Source organism: Podarcis bocagei (genome assembly GCF_964188305.1).
Source record: "Podarcis bocagei genome assembly, chromosome: 4".
Taxonomy (NCBI): Eukaryota; Metazoa; Chordata; class Lepidosauria; order Squamata; family Lacertidae; genus Podarcis; species Podarcis bocagei.
The window spans coordinates 56,905,866-56,924,745 of NC_138128.1; the positions used below are offsets into that span (position 1 = coordinate 56,905,866).

Below are 18,880 nucleotides of genomic sequence, written 5' to 3' on the forward strand. Positions count from 1 at the left end.
TTTTCCCAAAATATAGTCCCGTCCCCCCCGTCCGCCCAAGGTCTGAGGGACAGTGGACTGGCCCCCTACTGAAAAAGTTTGCTGACCCCTGGTCTAATGGATTGGGTTCTTAGACTGTGGGTTTTTCTGAAGGGGCCCACCCATTTAAATATGTTTAAGCAATATTTTAAAATAATGCCACCAAGCTCAGGCAAGGCTTTTCCAAACATCCCTGAATAAAATTGGTAACAGCCTGCATAGTATCAAGTTCCTTCGCAGCTTCTTAAGGGCTCTCTATTCCTAGCCTTCTGTTAACTTAGGTAACTTAAGTTACTTTAGTAACTTCACATTAAGCCTTCAACTCCTGGAGGGAGTTCATATTTACTCCAGGTTTAAGAAGCTGGCAACCTGACTTGTGAAAGCAGACAGAACCTAACCAACTTTACACCAGGGATGGGGAAATCTGTGGACTTCAAGATATTGGTTATCCCACTTTACATCACCCTTGAAGACAGTTCTTTTCATATGCGTTTAAGTAAGCTTGTCTAGGTGTCACCTTACATACTGTATAGCAGGCACGGCCAAACTTGGCCCTCCAGCTGTTTTAGGACTACAATTCCCATCATCCCTGACCACCGGTCCTGTTAGCTAGGGATGATGGGAGTTGTAGTCCCAGAACAGAGCTGGAGGACCAAGTTTGGCCATGTCTGATCTATAGGCAAGGGCAGCCAGTGTGTCTGTCAAATGCTGAACTACAGCTTCCTTCACGCTGGCTGAGGCAGTTGGTGTTGCAGTCCAACCTAAGCTGAAGAGCCAGGGGTTCCACACTCCACCTTTACAGTTTATTATATATAGTGAAAGTACTTCAGGCAACCCAAAACACTGCTAAATCAGCATATTATCAAGGAATAGGAAACTAAAAACATCACTATTGGCAGCGCTCCTGTGAGGGAAAAGCATTCCATTTGTAGGCAAGCAAATGTGAAAGTGTGGGATTGACACCACACTGGTCAGTTCCAACTGAAAAAACAAAGAAATGAAGCCACTGTCTGCATTTAAGGGAGTCACTTGTGGGAATGGTCCTTCATGCAAACAAACGCACATTATTATGTGAATACAAAACTGAGTGATGATGACCTGGTTTTGGATCTGTGAGAAAGGGAAGCAAAACAGCAACAGAACAGTCATTTGAAATGGCCCAATACAGCAAAAGCTGTACCACACAGCTGATCTGGCCACAAGTTTCACTTCTTTCTTCCATCTTCCAAAGCAGATTAAACACTTTGCTTTAAACACTGATGTCAACCTAATTTAAATACTCAGACCAATTAAATTAGAATCTATGAAGTAAATGTTTTTCTTACTCTAAAAATATTAAAATATAATAAAGCTAAGCAGGCCTTTCATGAAAGACTTTGGTTTTCATTTTTCATTCTATGCTTTAAAATGCCAATAGACCTTTAAATGACTACTACATAATGAAAAAATCCTTCCTTACCTTAGTGCAGAGTATACGCCTAAAGATAGGGAAGAATAATCAGGATCATAGTAGAGATACACAGATGACACAGACTTTGGAAGGATGTCAATGACACCCACAGCAATTATCTTTCCATCAAACCAATACTGCTGGTGGAAAGAACCATAGCCACAATCTGGACCATTAGGTAGATTTTCTGCCTAGAGGGGATAGACCAGCATAAATTCAACTGCAAAAATTAATCAGTTTATAAAACTGTAACATTATCTTTAACAATGAGAACCATTTTGAAATTCAAGCAAGCAAATGCACTGAGTAACGTAAAACGGAGATAAAAGTAAATAAAAGCTCAGCGAATTAGGCCTTTCTTAGCTATCTGCCCCATTCACCAAAGCCAAACAAAATGACAGGTGGAAATCTGAAAGTTTTAGGTGTAGAAATAAGAGATTTCAAGAGATTTCTATGGAGCTATTTCCAAAACAGATTACAATATATTCACATGTTACGTTAATATTTATTAACTAACAACCACCAAATCTTGCTTTCATTGCCTTGCAGGTTTCCTTATATTGAAGTCTACTGGCCTCAAATGTCAAGCCTGGAAATAAGGGGGTTAACGTTTCTTAGCAGAGTTATGAGTGACACTGAAACTGATTAGCGATAAAATGAATAAACAGACAAATGAGTAAACAGAATCCAACAGAACAGATTCTGCTCACTGGTTCTTCATCTTTAAAAGATGTGGATAACTAGCTGCAATGTAGAGATATGCTGAAAAGTATACTTTCACAGGATGATGAGGATAAGATCATGCATGTGAAGAAAATTTATATAGGGAGCCAGCCCTAAGTTATAAAAAAATCACAAACAAAAGCTTTGTTGGAGAACTATAAACTATATTCAACTGGATTATACTCATTAAATTAGAACTGCTTGAGGTAAGCTCTCTGGAGGAAAAATGGGGTATACATGTTTGAAATAAATCAATAAATGTTAAGCACACTGGGTCTTCCCCTCCTCTTGCAACTTAAGAAACCCTTCTTGTCCAAGACAATAATCTAATTCACCTTCACTCCATCACATCAATCTTTTAGCATTTACGGGAATCTTTTCAACAAAACTGGATTAGAAAGGATTCATTTAATAATTCTGCAGAACAATAAAAACATCCACGGCTGAAATATTTTTAGCTTCTGAGCAGCCATGCTTCATTTCTGCTATTTAAAACAGATGCAATGGATATAGGAGTTTTAAAACTAAAACTAATTCACATTTTGATTACTGTTGTTTATATAACACAACTACTATGCATAGTACTTTACAAAAGGGCATTATTAATATATGTATCATAGTATTTTAATGTTCTTTTGGAAGCCGCCCAGAGTGGCTGGGGGAGCCCAGCCAGATGGGCGGGGTATAAATAATAAATTATTATTAATTATTATTATTATTAATTCAGTTACTTGAGCTGAAGCTACTACCTTCAATGAATCCAAAGACACTGGCCACATTTGGATCATCATAGCTCAGCTTAATATGCCAAGATACACACGAGCCTTTTGACCACATAAAAGCCCCTTTGTGGAAAAGCACAATTAAACTAGGTAGTGTCTAATGTACAATACTTTCCAATTTTGTTTGAGCCAGAAAACTATGTAGTTATTAGCTTCTGAACAAGCCAGTTTATTAAACCAACTTCAAACCATGGTTTACAATCCTGGCTTTTCTTGAAGGTAGTAACAATAGTTTTCTGGTTCATATGAGATGGAAAACTTGATTAATTAAAAACTTCCTGGTTTATTCGTGGCACATGTGAAGGGGCTATATGCATTTGCAAAAAGGTTGTGTCTATCTCAACTTTATGAGTCAAGAAACAGCCATCCATCCAAAGTCAGCTCAATAAGTACTGAATCTAAAGGTACTGAAATACAAACTATGAACATTATTCTTTATATACCACATATGTGTAATCTATACTAATAGCCTGAGGATGTAGTAGGACAGATTTGCTTCAGCCTCTATGGTATCAAATGCCAGGATGACATTACTTTGTAATAATTTCCAATGAGATTGACACAGGAGGTTATTTTCAATTTTTTTCCTACAGGTAAAAGCTAGTTATAAATTCTACTTGAGTTCCTATTCCATTTTAACCAGAAGTTATTTGTCTGTTGTTATCCACTATATTCTGATAGCATACCTTTTTTTGCACCTAACAACCATCTTATGACTTCCTTAGATGTAATTTTAAAATTTATCCTGTACTCAGGATAAATAAATAAAAACTGGAAGTAACAGGAGGGTTGCAGGCAAGCCAAGACCATGGCACGAGACACAACTGAGGCTACATAGCAGGACTGCTTGGAGTTAAAAGAAGTTAAAAGAATCAGCTGATAATATTTGTACAAGTGGAGAGAGAACTGGAGGAAAGGGAAGAAAGGGAATGCAAAAGTCAGAGAACCAAGCAGGGAGGAAGGCTTATGCACAGTGTTTACAAAACTGGAAACTAGCATTTAAGAGAATCATTTTAAGAGCATATAACTATTCAGTAATGAAATAGCTCCCACTGATCTGCATTTATCTTAACAACAACAAAAAATCTTTTCACTAGTTATAGCTAAAAAAGTACTACAAACTTCAAATAACCAAACAAATCTAGTTTATCCTCCAAAAAAATCAATCCATGGGCACAGCTTACTCCCATTAGACTAGTTAAGCAACATCAGCCACTTCAACAGTGATGCATGTCAATTGCTTCTGCTTAACGAGTTGGTGCTTATAAAGAAGAGCTAGAAATCTTTACAGAGTCACTTCCCTGGTAACACAAATAGACTATTCTTTACATATAGACTGCACTTTTCTTTCCAATAATATGTTTATTCTTTTAATAATTTAAAGACTCTACATGAAAAAAATCAAACAGATTTTTTTGAAAAATGACTTTACTACTGCCAAGAGAGTTGTCTCTAAAGAGTTTATTGAGAATTCAAAAGAAAAACAGAACTCAGCCACATAAAGTTTAATTTTTGTTTTGAAATTATTTGTGACATACATGGTAAAGAGGCTTTGCAACGATCACGTGGGGTTTGCTTTTAGTTAGAGAATTTCAAAAATCCCTATAGCCTTGGATATTTAAGACTTTTTATTTGGCTTCTTCTAATTGAAAACATGTGCAAGTGGTGCCAAACAAAATTCAGTTCAAGATTCAAAATATCAATAAAAAGCATTGCAGGGGGGAAAAATCCTTGGCATAAACCTTCCTTTTTTACAGCAAAGTGTACATAAGCACCCATACAGCCATACAAAATAAGGCAAATAATGGAAATCGGTTGCCTTATTTGACGAGGTGATAAAAGCTCTTTCCCCATTAAGTCTAATGATCCCGATTAGCCTTCATAGCCTTCAGGTTGGGAAAATGTAAAACTGGGTGGGGGTGATTAGATTCAGCAGAGAAAAGGAACAAACTCTCCACACATGGCTTCATTCAAACAGCAACATATCAAATTACTGGTGCAATTACTATAACCTGACAATTTCATTACACCCATGTGGTAGTTAACTCTTTAAGACCTACAACAAACAAAGTCCTCTTAGCTGTTATAAATGAAGTAATCTGAAGCCTCGACTCTAAAACCTGTTCTAATTATTCACCAGCCCTGGTTATCTGTTTTTAAGAAGCAAAAACAAAGTTGAAAACATTTAGGTGCCTTTGAGGTTTCTTTTTATTTATTTTTAAGGAAAGGAACTCAAAAAACAAAATGGTTATTGAAAATGCAAAGCACATATTCTGCTTTGATAACTTCAAGTTTATATTTTGCAACGTAGGCTATAGCGTGTAAGATAGGTTCATCCTTTGTCATCCAAATCTGCCCAAATATTTTTCTCAAAGTAAGATAGGTTAACATGCATTCTCAGTGAGGTTTGTTACTTGCCACTCAACTGCAGGGGAGCACTAGAGAGAAGCATCTCTAGCATGCTGGGGTGGGATGGATGTGTAAAGAACCTACAAACAAATTCTGCCTCACCAAAAATACCATTAGTCAAGCATATAATACAAACCTGTTTTTCTAATGGCATGTATAAACTGAGCCTCACGGGGGCTCTATGTGTTCTCATACTGATCTGCCTTAAAAAAATGCCCACCCTGTAAGGTATCCAACAGCAGTCTGTGCTAATATTTTGCATCAGTGAGTAAGGATTAGCCATCCACTCATGAATGGGGGGGGGGGGAGAGAGAATCTGCAAAGTATCCTATCAATTCTGATGGGGGTTTCAAATTCTCATGTTATGGCTAATTAAGGAGATCAGACAAGCTAAATCTGATCAAGAAGCCAAACACCGTTTCAAGAAGGAAAGCAAGTAGGGAGTCAAGAAAGGAATGCATTTCAGAAGCCCCACATGCATGGGATAGGATATTTTAAAAGGTATCAATTTGCAATTCCAAGTGGATACTTGAAAAACAAAAGGGAAATTATGCTTGCTGCATTTAAATCTTTTAGTTATTAAGCTTAAAAAAATCCATTATGTGCACTTAATAATTTTAAAGAAACATGTGTCAGAAAAATACATCAATCAATTTCTTTAGTGAATATCCATTAATCAGATTTTGGGTTGTTCAATGTATATGCAAATTTATTTAGTTGCCTAACACAAAGTTGCTTTACACAGGGCAGACTCTAGGCAACTCACAATCAACATACAAAATTATTAAAAACTTCAGGCATTTAAAATTTAACCAAACCAAAATGGGAACTTAAATGCAAATTGTATTCATTCATTCAGTCAGTCTAATCCCAGGGCAGTGTACAAAATCAAGAACATAATTTATGGAGTATAATAACAAAAGCATAATACAGATCATAATAACAGACAGAGTAATAATATAATAATCATAATTACAGTCATCCTCCTACACATAACAGGCCATAGATTTAATTGCTTGGGTAAAGATGAATGTTTTTGCCTGGCACCTAAAGACAGGTGAGGATAGTGCCAGGCAAGCCTCTCTGGGGAGAGCACAGATGGGGAGCTACAACAGAAAAGACCTATTCCTGTGTTGTCATCCTCCAAACCTCTCGGGGACATGGAGAAGGACCTCAGGTGACAAGTGCAGGGTCAGTTCATATGGGGAGAGGTAGTATTTGAAGTCCTGAGCCATGTAAGCTTTTATAGGTCAGTGCCAGCACTTTGAAATGGACCCAGAAACTAATTGGCAGCCAGTGCCATTGAGCCAAGATCAGCGTTATAAGCTGAACTTGTATTGTCCTGGTGAGCAACCTAGCCATCAAATTTGGCACCAGCTGAAGTTTCTGACCAAACTGTGGGAGGCAGTGGAAGACAGCAGTGCCTGGCGTGCTCTGGTCCATGGGGTCACGAAGAGTCGGAAACGACTAAACAACAACAACAAGAAGTTTCTGAACCATCTTCAGGGGCAGCCCCACATATAGCGCATTAGTGGTTACCAGAGCATAGGCCACAGAAATTGGGCTATCCCTGTCCAGATAGGGGCACAGCTGGACCACCAGCCAAAGAAGGCATTCTGGACTACCAAGGCCACCTGACAGTAATGGATCCAGGAACACCCCCAAGCCACGTACCTGCTCCTCTATATTGTTTAACATTCAAACTGGGCTAACATATGGCCTACATTGGGGTGGTGAGCTCTCAGGGGCTGAATGTACGCCTTCCATGTCTCTCTATTTAGCCCTCAGAACTCTCCCCAGGCTCTCCCCAACTTAATTCACAAGGGAATGAAACTTGTGGGCTGAAAAAGGATCCGCACCCCTGCCCTACATCCACCCCACTGCCAAAACATCAGACTCAGCAACTGAAAACTGGCTAGCGTTAGCTCTAATTCAGGGGTTTAAACGTATGTGTTCCTCACTGTGTGAGGGAAAGAGGAGTAGGCCATTTTGAAATGGGGAGCCTGTTCCCTGTGTGAATTTGAATCCTGACTGCTAACCACATGGGGAGCCTACATGCAGACAGCAGGCTTCCTGCTTTAGAACATCTGCCCCAAATGTGGGCAGTGGCTGGAATGGAAGGAAGCAAACTATCCCTCACACGAAGGGGGAGGTACATGTATGAGTGTCCGGACATGGATCCAGTCATTATGCAACTGGTATACCAACAAAAAAATCCAGTAAATGGAAGCAATCGATAACGTGGTATAAAATATGGATTTCAATATACACATACCAGGATTCAGCAAGACTGAAAAGGTTTTTTAGGTGTCACAGCAAAGACTCACCCATGGCCTTATTTATTAGCTTGCATAGGTTAACCTTTACAACAAAATTCACTTTGATGGACAAATCCCCATGGTCATTTGGAAAAAACAACAACCAAAAAACAAAGTTTGTATTCCACCTTGTCTCCAAGAATTCCAAGGCGGCACACGTGGTTCTTCCCCTATTTTATCACCACAACAACTTTGTAAGGTAGGTAAGGAGGTAAGAATGAGAGAAACTGACTGATCACCTAATGAGCTTCATGGCAGAATGGTGATCTGAACCACTAATGAAATATTATCTTCATTCAAGAACCATACGTTAGTCCTCTATAGTATTCAGTTAAGAAATCTTGTGCAAACTCACTTAGCATTTTTAAGAGACTCAAAGTATTCAACAAGTCACAACAAAATCAAATAGATGCAGATTATCCAATTTACTGGAACTGAGGAAATGTTATGTTTTGCATTATAAATGTAATGGTAGACACCAGGCAGAGGAGGTGAACTATAAATCTGTATTAAAACTGTAAATATTTTGAGTTAAAACATGATTTCTTACCTCAAGTGGAGATTCACAGAGGAACCTTGTGAACTGCATTTGGGATGTTTATCCGGAGTCCAGGGCACCAAGGATACATGTCAAGGATGCAACAACATACATAAACATAACAAAGGGAAAAACAAATAAATCAGAAGGTTTTTAACATAGATGTATTGCTAACTATTACGTTAGGAATTCAACTTGTACTTAACTAGCAGCCTCATACGCAGTGTTGCTGTGAATTGCTAATAAACCCCAAAAAACTCAATGCAATTTTGAAATCAGTAGTTAAAATTACTGCATTCCCCCCCCCAATGTGCAGTTCTCTATTTTAATTCAAAGTAGTGCCCAACTGCATCCAAACAGACAAAGATCTGTTCTCAGATGCATAATTTGGTTATGATATCTTAAGTGGTGTCCAAATCTACAGTGAACTGACAAACAAGTTTCCAAAATATATAGTAGAAGCCTGACTAAGGTATATTCAATGGGTTACAGTAATTTACAGATGAGTTCAAGTTGCCTCTTCTATAAACCACAACAACATTTAGAAATAAGAAGGGCAATAATTGCTTTGTGAAAATCCCCCATGGTATGAATAAAATAGTAGCTTTCTTAAGTTAAATGCTTGGAAATTTAATTGGGTGGCTTTGGTGTTTGAAAACTGCCACATCCTTAACTATTCTACAATGAACTAGGCCCTCATTTGAAGTTACTGATTAAAGTTAACAAATTATTCAGAGAAAAGTCGGTTGGCAAGACTACGAACAACATTAAGCTAGGGACTGGAATATTTGAACCACTAGATATTTAAAATTGCAGGATTGTCTAATGAAACAGCTGTGGCAACTAGGAATCAGGGTAGCAATTATAGATCTCGTACATACATCAAGTGATCCAAGATTCTCAGCTATGGCCTAATAATGTTGAAAATTTGTTTCCTCGTCACATTATCCTGAGTGGGGATTTTCGCCCATATTTGCAGTATCCAACTCCCAAAATCACAGGGCAGGAATCTTTCAACCCACTGATGTTTTGCTCTGGCTTAGTCAGTCAAACTTTGCATGGCAGAGTTGCATCCCCTCCCTCCCCCAACCCTATCACACAAAATGGTCTGCTATGGGAGGACAAGCGCTTCACACTTCCACCTCAAAAAGAGGGAAGAAATCATACTAAAAGCACCTTCCCACATGAAAGCCTTGCTCACCTGACATTCTCTACGTGTGAGGACAAGCAAACTACCTCCCAACCAATAGAACATCACCTCCTCACCCCTGCACTCCTCAAAATCTGCTATAGAAGGTTGAGAGAACCTCACTGGAACATATTTGTGAGTGTGCAGGGGGGAGGGGAGGAAGATGAAGTTCTGTTGCACAAGCAAAAGTTCACTTGCACATTACTGGATTCCACCGACATATGCATTGTGAAGGAAAGGCAGGTGCAGTTCACCAGCACCAAAGGCTAGTAAGCAATCTGAACCAGGACTCAGTGAATGGATTTCCATTTCTGCTTGGGTTCATTCTCACTTGTCATGTGCAAGTGTCAGGTCATACTGAGGAGTGATACAAGGCATGCATGGAGTTGTTGGACCACTCCTAATGTTCAACACCTTGCTGCCCCTGCTTCCCCCCAAAACAGCAAAATAATGAGGCTCCTATGTGTGTACAACTACAAAGGTTGTGGAATCAGGACCAGCAAGGTGATTATCATGGGGAGTAGGACTAGTGGGAGTCTTCCCCAAGCATCTCCAAAACGGTCAAGTGGCAGGATACCCTTTTCCAAAGGATCTGGTGCATCTGTGAAGAATGTCTGAATAGGGCGTCTAAGGTGACTGCTGCATGGATGCATCCAATACATTAATTTCAGCAGCACATTTTGTGACACAGTAACATCTAGTTGGCCACTGAGTGACTAGAATGCTGGACTAGATATGCCCTTGGTCTGATTCAGCAGAACGGTTCTTATAGTCCATTTGTGCAGAACGTGACATTCAAGAAGAAAGACATAATGTATTGCTGACACGAGGGCCCCTCTAGTAAGCATGAACCACTTGAAAGCCCTTTTTAAAAATGAGAAAAGCCTGTAGCTTTCAGTTTATACTGGAGGAACCACAAATAACTCTGAGCACACCTGCAAAAGAGCAGCACACGAAGATGGTAGCTGAATGACATTCTGAGCAACGATTCAAAAGAAAGAGCAATATACAATTTGTAAGAGGGTCCAGGAGCTGAACATCACTTGGAAAGGTCCTCCTTTACAAGACTTTAATTTGATTTCACACCTACAGCAAATTTAGACAAAGAGCTTGGTTTTAAATCATTGCGCCCCCCCCCTTACAGTTTAGCAAGCATCCTTATATATTAGTGCCTTATAAATCATTCAGCACATACTAATGATGGCAGACATTTATTTTGCTTGTTAACAAGAGTGTGGGTGGGGACTAGGAACATCATAGGGAATAAAGCGTACGGGGTTGGTTAACACTTTCACACACGCACACACACAAATACACATGTTCTTTCCTCTCAGGATTCTCCCACCCTCAAGTCAGTTTGGATGAAGGGGGGGAATCAAGCAGTAGGGGGAATGGGAACCATTTGTGTGTCTTCCCTCTTCTCCCCCCCCCCCCATAAATTCTCCTCTACAAACATTTCACAGCCCCATGCTGATATTACAAGGAAAACATGGTTTTGATATTCTTACCCTACCCTTTTTGCCTTGTAATGGATAGTACTAATCTCATTCTATGGGACCACCATCAACATTCAGAAATCTTCAGAAACTTGAAATGTTTAAAAATAGTATTTGTATACACTAAACCATTCATACCACAGGATAACCCAAAGAATGTCTGCTTGTGATAAAACCCCAAACCAAATATATATTTTCCTCCTGTGTCTACTACACACTATGGGTTGGCTCCAAACTGTGTAATACTTAGAGGAGATCCAATCAAATCCTTGGGACTCTAGTCATCCCGAAGTCAATTGATATAAATGGGTCTACATCTGGTATGACTAGGTTGGGATCCAACCTTAGGGCCTGGTTTAGACAATCTGCGGCCCCAAAGTTTGGGTCTCTTGAACTGATTGATTTATATGCAAAATAAAGGTGCTTTTTGTAAACCGCTTTGAGTTTTGTTTCTACAGTCAAGCGGTATATAAATTTTACAAAATTAAAAAATGTTTATTGCTCACTATCAGTTGCTACTGAAAAGTTTGCATTTCTTGAAACCATTGAGTAAAGCAGGCATTAAGAATAGCCATAAATTGCTAGGGTAGCATATGCGTTTATGCCAATATTAAAAATGTATTTATATAGAAATGTTTTTATTCTACGTGCTCTGGTCCATAGCTTATGTCACAATTTGTTAACATGCCACCAGATGCTGTTTTAACTTGTCCATAAAACTTGTGCCAACTGGAAAGCCATGAAGTACAGTTGACTATTTCATCAAAAGAAAGCAATATGGTTAAATACACCACCACCACACAATTTAGATTCAAATGAATCAAGAACTAAAAATAAGGGTAATATGGATTCCTTCCCTAGCACTATCTAATTTTGGTTTTGGTATTGTTCTTACTGCAGTATGCCTGTAGCTGCAGGCAAGATCTAATTAACCTCCAAATGGATGGTAAATATTTAGACAAGCCCTTTGACAATCAAAAAGGAGACTTCCATAAGCCTAAGCCCTTGTCAAAGACAAGGGAACAGTGTGGAGTCTATTGTTAGGCCTTTCGGAATCATTCACAACCAAGGTGTTCAAAAGACTGGGTAATCTGGAGCTTTAGGATTGAGGCATGGGAAAATTGTTGGTTTCATTATTCTAATTATACCTCTGAATTTGAGAGTTATAATGTAGTTTCCAAAGATCTATTCATCTTTGAGAAAGAGGCCGATTGCTAAGCATCTGCATTACTTTGTTTTTATGCAGACCTCAGTAATTCCTTAATTAAAAGATCTGGCACCAGAGGAAGACATAGTTGACATTGGAAAGACTTTCAAGAATTTGAATTCTACGTTTTTGTTGGTCAGCAAATGCCAAAACATTTTCTAAATATCTGCTGACTTTCCAGAGATTGTTCTGCAACATTTTACTTCAAATACCTAAAGTTAACTTAGAATACATGAATGTCATGAGTTGTAGCCATTGCTGGGCAGTCCACAGAAGAGCAAAAACATTTAGCACCTTTGATTGGACCAAACTTCCATATATCAGAATAGGAGTAGGGAAACACTTTTGGTCGCGTTCTCTTCTGGGCAACCAGTCAGATTTGGGTGCATGATGTATGCCACTTATGGCAAATGAAGCCATTTCAGAATGGGGCAAAAATTCCTATTCAAGAAGCATCACTTTCTCTGAGACCTAGTTGAATCACACACTGTGCTCTAGTGTATCAATAAGTAAGCAAAAGAAGTGAAGATGCAGATTTCTTCCAAATATTTATATTTCAAGCTGGAAAGGGATTGTGGGCAAAGGCAAAATATTGTTTTTTAAACAGATCAGCTACTAGCCGCAATGGTTATGCTCTACCTCCACTGTCACAGGCAGTACACCTCTGAATATCAGTTGATGGGAATCACAAATGCTGCACTCAAGTCCTGCTTGCAGGCTGCCCATCTGGCTGGCCACTGTGAGAACAGGAGACTAGATCATGGATAGGCAAACTAAGGCAAACGAAGGCCCGGGGGCTGGATCTGGCCCAATATACTTCTAATTCTGGCCTGCGGACATTCCGGGAATCAGTGTGTTTTTACATGAGTAGAATGTGTGCTTTTATTGAAAATGCATCTCTGGGTTATTTGTGGGGCATAGGAATTCGTTCATTTTGCACGCCCCCCCCCATACAGTCCGGCCCCCCAAGGTATGAGGGACAGTGGACCACCCCCTGATGAAAACGTTTGCTGACCCCCTGGACTAGATGATCCTTGGGCCTGATCCAGTATGAACTGTAGCACATCATGTATTGAACCACCTGTTAGTGATACATGATTAGACCTACTGAGGTTAATGGAGATGACTAAAATAATAATAATAATAATAATAATAATAATAATAATAATAATAATAATAATTTATTTATATCCCGCCCTCCCCAGCCGAAGCCGGGCTCGGAGCGGCTAACAACAGTAAAATGATGAAACATTCTAAAATCATTTCATTATAAAATTAATTCAAAACAGATTAATGGCAACCATTGGGCTAGAGTTCTGTGAGGATTGCCAAAGGAGGGAGTCAGGTTGTGCCCTGGCCAAAGGCCTGGCGGAACAGCTCTGTCTTGCAGGCCCTGCGGAAAGATGGCAAGTCCCACAGGGCCCTAGGCTCTTGTGACAGAGCATTCCACCAGCTCAGAGCCACAGCCGAAAAAGCCCTGGCTCTGGTTGTGGCCAGCCTAACCTCTCTGTGGCCTGGGTCCTCCAAGATGTTTTTGTCTGAAGACCGTAAGTTCCTCTGTGGGGCATACCAGGAGAGGCGGTCCCGTAGGTACGAGGGCCATTCATTCATATGGGTGTACTTCGAGCATAACTTGTTTAGATACAAACCCATGTTCTTTACCTTCCACGTGCTTCGGCCTCCATGTTGTCATTTTGGGGAGGCACTGCAGCTCCCCCCCCTTCAGTTAACATTATTGCATGCAGCTTTTTAGACAGTGAATATTTTGTAGGTCTTTAAATAAATTTCCTTCCAAAACAAATATTTTACTAAGCCTAAGGTAAGAAGGTAGTCCAGCTTTGCAGTGGAAACTGAGCAACACACTGTTTCTTTCCTATAAACTTGTCATTATAAAATATGCCAAATGTAGTGGAGTAGAATGCTTGCTTCAGTAAGGCTAAACAGCAATAAAATTGTTAACTATGGCTATTTGAGAGAACTACTGTCAGACTTATGATCATGTATGGAAATGTTTTCTAACTGGTGTAATTGCCACTTGGTTTGTTTTGGTTACCCTGCAGATGTAAACCGTTTCTTCAGAATACCATAAAGGGATTTAATTGCCAAACATGAGTTTTAACAAAAAGAGCATTATGGAAACTGCGTACGGCAGCCTCAAAATAGCAACCCTGTTATCAAAGGCAGTAACAGAACATGGAAATATATATTTTTAAATTTAAACTTGTTAATCAGATATAAACTTGTTAGTACTAGTAGTGGCATAACTTTAGTCCTGAGAATCTGACATTAAAGACTTCTAAGAAAAATAGCACCAAAGTACTATATAATAAAGGAAGTGTAATCCATGTGCACACACTTGGTATTCCTGATATTGTGTTAAGGAAGAAGAGACACAAAAATAGTTAGGTAATTGTAATGGAATTGCTGCTAGCAGTTGAACATTAAAATTTAAAAAATTACAGAGACCTCTTTATCAGGTAGAAGGAAGATGCTTACGTAAACAAAGTGCTTACTTCTCGATAAATTTGAGTTACCTGACATAATAAAGGCAGATTTTAAGATGCAGACCATCCAATCTGCTGTATGTGTATGTTAATTTAAATTCCAGCACTTTTTATTTAGCCCCTGAATTTTAATTCCAAGGCACAAGCCATGGCAAGTTTCCACTGAGGGGTTGCTGTTTCCTACTGAAAAAGAAATGGGGAGTATGCAGATGAGAAAAGACGCTGGTGTTGTCTTCCTCAGGAAAACCCTGCACATATTGTTTTGCTTGACGGCTACACTTTAGAAGATCCACAGACAGCTTGTGTGTTGCAACATTATGACTTGAAGACACGCTGTGCTAGTGGTGCAAGCTGCTGTCAATATAAACACTATCAAATTTGAAAAGCAAATTAAAACGTTATTTTTAATTGGCGAGGGACTGTTAGTACCAATGCAGATCAACCATTCAGAGGGCTTCAGCATTTGCTATGGAGCGATATGCCCCTTCTGCTATGGAACCAGTTTCAGAGACAGACAGGGAGCAGAAGACTATTTAAAATCTCTTTCAACTGAAAAAGCACCAAACACCATGTAGTTACACTGATGTCCTTGCAACAGTGGGTGGTAATTCTGAGGAATTTCCATTCCATTAAGGCACCACAGCAAGGACTAGCAGCCTGTTTAACTGTCAGGAACTCTGTATGTTGTCAGAATCGTTTTTCATAAGAGACTGGGCAATATAAAACTGCATGTTCATAGCCACTCAACTTTCAAACTCTAGTTCCTAGATCAATGAAAGGAAAAACTACAAAGGTTGTGACTTAATATAAAAATCATTAAAACATGTATGCATTGTGTAAGAAAGGTGTTTTGCATGCCTGACAGAACAGCTGCTGCAAAACTCCAGAAGATAAACACAAATGTGATCTGGTTTGTCACACACACTCTACAAATTGTACACATGAGCTCCTAAATCCATTCCCACAAAAGGTCTGCGGAATTCATGAAAGTCTCTGAGCAATGTCTCTAAAACATACTATTACTTATGCATTAAACTGACCCTGCCTTCATGTGATTTATGCATTTAACTTAGGTATATTATATCAATTCCCTCAGATAACTACATTTAGATGCTTGAAGAAGTTTTGGTCCAGGTTTCTGGGATTCAGAGTCTCAGAGCAACCAGTGTTTATATTCTTCTTTCTAAAAGTCTAAAGGCACTTCCACCCATTTGCTAGAAGTTTATTTAAAACCAGTTTATTTTCATACTGCTTCAAAGCTCCTGCATCATGTGCTCCTGTCAGACATCTTACATATCAAAACCTCATATGATCATAGTCATAGATTTGTAAACAATGCAGAAATATTTTGCCCAAAATGGGGTTCAAACCCACGACCCTGAGATTAAGAGTCTTATGCTCTACTAACTGAGCTATTGCTAGGTAGGTTGCACCCCTTGAAATACCATATGTTAGAGTCTGTCGGATGGCCTAATCTTCACTTAGCTGCTTGCAATCAGTTGTTATTCAGTGCCTTTTGCCCTTTGTGCCTCTACATTTGTTTATTTTTATGGTGCAATTCCTTTATTAAAATTGTTTGCAATGAAGTGCATTTTCATGAGGTACTTTGGAAAAGGAAGACTGCACGGGACTGTAGCCTCAACATTTAATTATTGCTATGTGCATGCTTTGTATCTCACTTTCTACAGGTAGATATTTAGATCAATATGTCTTATTTGATGTTTTTTGGAGAGGGAACAGAATACGTCATACAAAATATTACAAAGTTGTACCCTGTTTGCAAGCATCTTTCCATTTTAGGAAATAAGCACCGAGACTGATTCTTAATTGTTTAATTTGATCTATATAAAAACTAAATGCTGGGGGGAAATGAAAAGATAAAGCCTCTTTCCTAATAAGTACAAGAGTTAGCAACTTCTGTCAAGTAAGGCAAATGTGGAAGTCAAATATCAACTAAAAGTGGCTGGAGATCTCAGGCTACATGCTCAGCCACTGAATAATCCATTCCCTGCAACAGAAAGGTGTCCAGAAAGGTGTGTTAACAATCAACACAATTGTTTACTTGAACATCAGATGAAAATGTTAGAACATTTACATTTGGAGTCAGTTACAGCTATATCCTATGGGATGCGGGTGGCACTGTGGGTAAAACCGCAGTGCCTAGGACTTGCCGATCGTATGGTCGGCGGTTCGAATCCCCGCGGCGGGGTGAGCTCCCGTCGTTCGGTCCCAGCTCCTGCCCACCTAGCAGTTCGAAAGCACCTTTAAGTGCAAGTAGATAAATAGGTACCGCTTTATAGCGGGAAGGTAAACGGCGTTTCCGTGTGCTGCGCTGGTGCAGACTCACCACAGCAGCTTCGTCATGCTGGCCACATGACCCGGAAATGTCCTCGGACGGCGCCGGCTCCTGGCCTCTAGAGTGAGATGAGCGCACAACCCTAGAGTCGGACACGACTGGCCTTCGGGCAGGGGTACCTTTACCTTTACAGCTGTATCCTAGTCTAGACACTGAAATATTGTGTGAAAACTTGTTTCCTAACATTTAGTAGTCCTTTTCCAAGGGCTAACCTATAATACTATGCAGGCAATAAAGTAAGGGTGCAAGCCTTGGTATATACTTTCCTAGGAAGAAATGCTGCAGAACACAGTGTGACTTTTTTCAAATCCTGACAGTTATGCTCTATTCATCAGGCAGGCTTTTTGGGAAACAATTTAACAGCATATTAAAAATGAAAATGAATGTTAACTGTTTATGAACCTATCACTAGCCAGTGAACTTCCTATTTAATAAAAATAATTCTCATGGCATATTTTCTAATCTGGCACTTGATATTAACAAGTATCCCAGATGTTGATCTACATGAATTGCATAGTTCCTAATGTATTTGAGAACCAAACCTAGATAACTTACACATATTTAATGTGAACAACATGTTTATATCTCATCATTTTAGCAGCAAACAGACTTTTTAAAAGTAAGATTTAAAAAGGAACTGAAGACACCTACATGTCTAGTTTTGCTCACAGAAAGTGGCTTTATAAATACCGTATGTTTTTCCTACCCAGGGATAGGGGAGAGGGAGGGTTCACCTTATAAACTATTAAACTAAAGGCTAACCCAAAGTCAATTGAGAAGGCAATTTGCCATTGTGTAACAGTTTTTTTTGAAGTTGTTATGACATTCTACAATCCTAATAAACATAATAATATCATTTCAAAATAAGCTATTTAAAAGAAGGCGGTGCATATTTAATTTGGAAAAAAATAGATGCCTAAATCATATTTTTCAAGGTAATAGCCGTTTTATAAAGCAGGATGAAGATAGCCTCAGCAGTTTTTCTTTCTAAAATGTTGCATAATTATTATTTTTCATGCACTTGTTGCTCCAGCTCTTCAGCCAGTGAGGCTCCCAGATCAGCTTATGTTACATATTAAAAGAAATTAGAATTACAATAAAAACAATCATAAAACAAGACAATAAACAGAAAAGCAGATGAAAAATCCAGCATTACAACAAAGATATATATATGAGAAAACTGAGCAAATAAAATAGCTTTATATGAAGTAATTCCATATATCCAACAGGCACCATTTAAAATCGACTCACTGAGTAAGTCTCCAATCACACCTAATTCATACAGGTTTTACTGAAACCAAGATTTGCTTTGATCTCAGTCCAAACCGAACATGACAACTGTGGTGTTCTACTGGTGTAGGAAGAGAAGGGGGGAGGTTTGATTTTATCAGCAAAAGCACTCCGTGGGCAAGGGGTTACACTGATTACATATGCCTGGCTCAGTTGCCCCCGCAGCTGCTTATTAATATGCCAGAATCAAAACTCACATTTTGATCCTGGCTTGTTTCAACAAATCCAATCCTGGTAAAAAGCAGCAGCAGCAGACATGAAGCACATTGGGTTGGCAAAGGATAAACAGAGTGCTCTTTTCATCCTTTACCAGCCTTCTTCGTCACCTGGAGGGAATTCCTGCACTTGCCTGCATGGAATTCCTAGTAACCGATGTTGGCCAGGTGAGTAGTGAAATAAGAGACTGACTTAATACTGGAAGTGGAAGGTTTCAATTGTCTCCTGTCAGAATACTTGAGTACAAGCTAGCATCGGCTCCACACATAGAGCTAAACCATGGTTTACCGTTACATCAAAAATGGGCAACTGCTGACCTTTAAACACTTGCAATATGCCCAACATTCTACACTTAAATTCTTCAAGATGCAGACTGCAAGCAAG

The 18,880-nt window shown here is 39.2% G+C and overlaps 1 protein-coding gene across 7 annotated transcripts in view; it reads right to left on the reverse strand.

Moving 5' to 3' along the window:
• ATE1 (arginyltransferase 1) overlaps positions 1–18,880 on the reverse strand; it is a 74,308-nt gene that overhangs the window by 38,636 nt on the left and 16,792 nt on the right. For 6 of the 7 annotated variants that reach the window (XR_014007847.1, XM_081193004.1, XM_081193005.1 and 3 more), the window contains 2 exons: positions 8,251–8,283; positions 1,478–1,659 (listed from right to left, as the gene is read on the reverse strand). Coding sequence is in view for 6 of the 7 variants with exons in the window: in XM_081193004.1 (XP_081049130.1) it covers positions 1,478–1,659; positions 8,251–8,283 (215 nt within the window). In the remaining variant the exon portion in view is untranslated. The remainder of the gene's footprint in view (positions 1–1,477; positions 1,660–8,250; positions 8,284–18,880) is intronic. The other variant, XM_081193003.1, reaches the window with a different exon arrangement.